Consider the following 3,847-nt stretch of genomic DNA (forward strand, 5'->3'; position numbering starts at 1 on the left):
GAATATTTCATGAAAACTTAAGAATTTTTATGACATTAGCCCTATTTATATTTGGCTTTTCCATCACAATGGGCCTAGTCAAATAGCATATGGAAGTCCATCTTCAATTTTATAACTCTTTTATCCGCAGGCCATGCATTAAGACTTTTACGTTCTGATTTTTTGACTTCCGATTTCATATGACCCTGATGACATGCGATTTTTGTGGCTATTTTGTATAATTTTTTAATTTTTAAAAAGAATTAACAATTTTGGTTATATTGGCAAATTTCTCAAATGAAAATGAATATATGTTTTATAAAACATTAGTTTACCGAAAATCCTCTATGGTTTTGAACTAGTTTTAAAATATTCACGGAACACGTCGCCACCTCACCCCTGGAGGCATACACGGTCATCCAAGTCGCCATTTACGGCCATGAACATCGTCACATTACTGCTGTAGACTGATTTCTTTCTCCCTTCCACTTCCTACTCCTAAATTTTCTCTCTAGGGTTTATAGGTTTCTCTCTCCTAGGGTTTTACCCCACGGTAATCAATGTCTACCCACGGCAGCTGCAACCATGACTTCAAAAAAGGTGACGAGATCGAGGTCCTTAGAAAAACCGACGACGGTGACGTTCCAGTCTGGTTTCCAGCAACCGTAATGAACTCTCCGTCTCCGGAGGGGACTCTACATGTGAAGTTCACTACCTTATATATGGAACGGTACAGTAAGGATGGGAGACGGAAGAGAAAGAAAATCAGGGATTACGTCAACGTAATTGACGGAGTTAGGAGGCCGGTGACACAGGCGGAGCCACACCGTTGCTTCTCTGTTGGGGAAGAGGTGGAGACATTTCACGAGAATCGGTGGCGGAGGGGGGAAGTGAAGGAAGTATTGGAGAATTCCATGTATAAGGTGGTGATTGGTGGTGCGGTTGAAGTAGTGGTTGAGAAATCGAGGGCTAGGGTTTATCGTGATAGATCTTCCTTTCCTTCTACTCTTGATCCACCACAGGTAATAACACCATTATTGTTCTCCGTAGTTCACCATTTTCATTATGTAGATTCCATTTATGTTTTACATGTGTATGTCCAATCCAAGGAATGAAATCCTATTCCTTCTCGATACTAGAATTAGGATTTTGGTATTCAACAAGAGAAAGGAGACGAGAGGAGTTTAATGTGCCGAAGTTTCCTATTTCACATTTGAGTCCATGGCCAGCAATGGCAACCTGAGCTGTCGATAACTTGATTAACTTCCTGTTATGAAGTACGAATTAGGTTATTTATTTATGCTTACATGTTACAATCAATCAAATAGATACACATATTGATGTTACCCTATGATGATTAACCACAGGAAAAGTCATCTCATCTGGTTTTGCAATCCAACAAAAGAACAAAGTTGAGGATAGTATGTAAATCAAAAACTTTAAGACCTGATCCCTTCCCAAATGGTACACCAGTGGAGGTCAGAAGCTATGAAGAAGGGTACCAAGGTTCCTGGTATGCTGCCATGGTGGTCGGGTCAGTAGATGAAACTAAGATTCTGGTGCAATATGAAACCTTAAAAACAGATGATGAAATGCAACCACTTGTGGAAATGGCGGATGCTTCAAATGTAAGGCCTCCTCCTCCAACAATCCATCGAATGGATCGTTTTAAGATGCTTGAAGAAGTGGATGCATGGTATAATGATGGATGGTGGGTAGGTCATGTTTCAAAAGTTCTTGGTGGATTGAAGTATACAGTCTACTTTTGGATAACCAATGAGGAATATGAGTTCCAACATTCCGAGTTAAGACCTCATCAAGAACTGATCAATGAAAAATGGGTTGCTTCTTTCTTGGTAAGTCTAGCATTCAATATTGTTTTTTTAACATTGATTGAGGTCAAATTAGGTAACTGTTTAATGCATTTATAATGTATTAAATACGATTAAATAAGGTTACTTTGAATGTATGCAGAGACCGAAACTTTTGGAAAAACCCCGACCTGAAAAAGTAAAATTACAAACAGGTGGTGGAAGAACATTAATGGTAGGTCTTTTACGGGGGCTGAAAGTAGAAATAGCACACGGTGAAAATGGATTTTTAACCACTTGGTACCCTGCAGTGATTCTAGGCCCGGTTAATAAAGGTAAATACTTGGTGGAATATCGGACACTGAAAACAAGGGATAATGGGCTTTTAAAAGAAGAGGTTGATGTGATGTCCATGAGACCTTGTCCACCTATCATTCAATCACCCAATCAATTTCAAGTAAATGATCGGGTTGATGCTTGGGATTTCAACGGGTGGCAAACGGGTCAAGTTTTTAAAACCATGAAGGAGTTTAAGTATGCGGTTTATTTTTGGGCAACAAAGAGTGTGGTTGAATACAGGCATGACTATCTGAGGCTGCATCAAGATTTCATTGATGATGCATGGTTACGTGCTACCACGGTATAATTCTCTTTGTTATGCATTTTCATATAAAAAAATAACAAATTAATCTGCAAATGTTAAGACTTAAGGGGCAAAATGCAACAAATACCAATGTACTTTTGTTTATTTGTGTAATGGAACATCCAACTTTGATGTGATGAAAGTAGGTTGTTATTTCTTACATTTAAGCGAAATTCATGTTTCAGGAATCACGGCTACAAGCAACGTAAAGGAAGATGGATGATTTTCATGTAATATTGAAAATTATGTTAGAAGTTAAGTTGTATATTTTTGTAAATTTGGTTCTTGAAAAAGGCTAAATATCTTATCTTTAAACCAAAGGGTTGGAATTTAATGAGTTTGATAGCAACTTACTTTCCTTGTTTTTACCATTGTAGGCAATTTATTTTATTTTGTGGTTGGATCAAGATACGTATGAAATGCTGCTATTCGTGAGTGAAAAAATAAAAGAAAAAAAAATGATGTTATAAGTGAAGAGAGACGTGAAAGAAAACATAAAGGGGAGATTAGGGTATTGGCTTGAAGGAATGATTAAAGACTTGACTAGAGATAGAGGCTTGAACTAATGGTCTTTCGGGTTGACAAATGGCATGGCGGCTAGTAAATACTATCCATCCAATCGATTTTTAGAAAAAGTTTTTCTAACCCTTCTCTCATTTTATTATTATTATTATTATTATTATTATTATTAGAAAAATAAAATATCCTTTCTATTTTATCTCCTATATATATTCAACAATTAACATGTGTAATTCATTATTTTTCTTTCCTCATACAATCATTTGATTTTGACATTTCTTATGATCCGGTGAATAGGAAGTGTTTTGTAGGAGGATACTGAACCTCTTATTATTATCATTGTTGTCATCATCGTCATTGTTGATTGTTACGAAAGCCGCACGATGATGGTAAGGCGCGTATTCAATGCCATGCTTTGAAACACCGATTCAAGCCATGTATTTGTTGGGTTGAAAATATCGACACTGAAGTTGGCATTTGTGAAGACTATTCTGAAGTATTTTATGCTTAGTGGTTGGCTTAGTTTATTTCTCAATGTTGTATTTAACCGTTATAAATAGTCTTTAGCTTAGCTTGTCTGACTGAAGCTTCCCATGTTCCAGATCTACATCAATATTAGAACTTTCACCAAATTACTTGCAATTTATAGCTTGATTCATGATTCTGATTACTATTCCACACATGTCATTTTATATTGGGATCCAACAAGTGGTAGATCTAAGCAAATTCTGCAAAAAAACAATAAGAAATGACGAATTTTGTTTATGAATCTCATTATTTTATTCAAGTTTTGTAAGTTTTCTGAAGTAGAAATGAAATATCTCTTGTATTTGCAAAATCCAATCTAGATTCGAAGTTTCTGTTTAGAGTTGTTGTTCTCTACACGTTCTTTCTC

The 3,847-nt window shown here is 36.3% G+C and overlaps 1 protein-coding gene across 1 annotated transcript; it reads left to right on the forward strand.

Annotated features, from left to right (window-relative positions):
* The first annotated feature begins 399 nt into the window (after window positions 1-399).
* LOC145120909 (protein AGENET DOMAIN (AGD)-CONTAINING P1-like) lies at window positions 400-2,695 on the forward strand. The gene is made up of 4 exons (XM_079056700.1): window positions 400-1,001; window positions 1,347-1,835; window positions 1,954-2,430; window positions 2,619-2,695. The coding sequence occupies exons 1-4, from the start codon at window positions 540-542 to the stop codon at window positions 2,640-2,642; spliced, it is 1,452 nt and encodes a 483-aa protein (XP_078912826.1). The 5' UTR covers window positions 400-539; the 3' UTR covers window positions 2,643-2,695.
* Window positions 2,696-3,847: the final 1,152 nt, after the last annotated feature.

This window comes from Lactuca virosa, chromosome 6, assembly GCF_052849685.1.
Source record: "Lactuca virosa cultivar CGN04683 chromosome 6, Lactuca_virosa_CGN04683_v6, whole genome shotgun sequence".
Lineage (NCBI taxonomy): Eukaryota > Viridiplantae > Streptophyta > Magnoliopsida > Asterales > Asteraceae > Lactuca > Lactuca virosa.

Coding starts and splice junctions, on each gene's coding strand:
- LOC145120909 (XM_079056700.1), top strand. CDS start 540: ATGTCTACCCACGGCAGCTGCAACCATGACTTCAAAAAAGGTGACGAG. Junction 1,836..1,953: donor AATGGGTTGCTTCTTTCTTG/GTAAGTCTAGCA, acceptor GAATGTATGCAG/AGACCGAAACTTTTGGAAAA. Junction 2,431..2,618: donor CATGGTTACGTGCTACCACG/GTATAATTCTCT, acceptor TTCATGTTTCAG/GAATCACGGCTACAAGCAAC.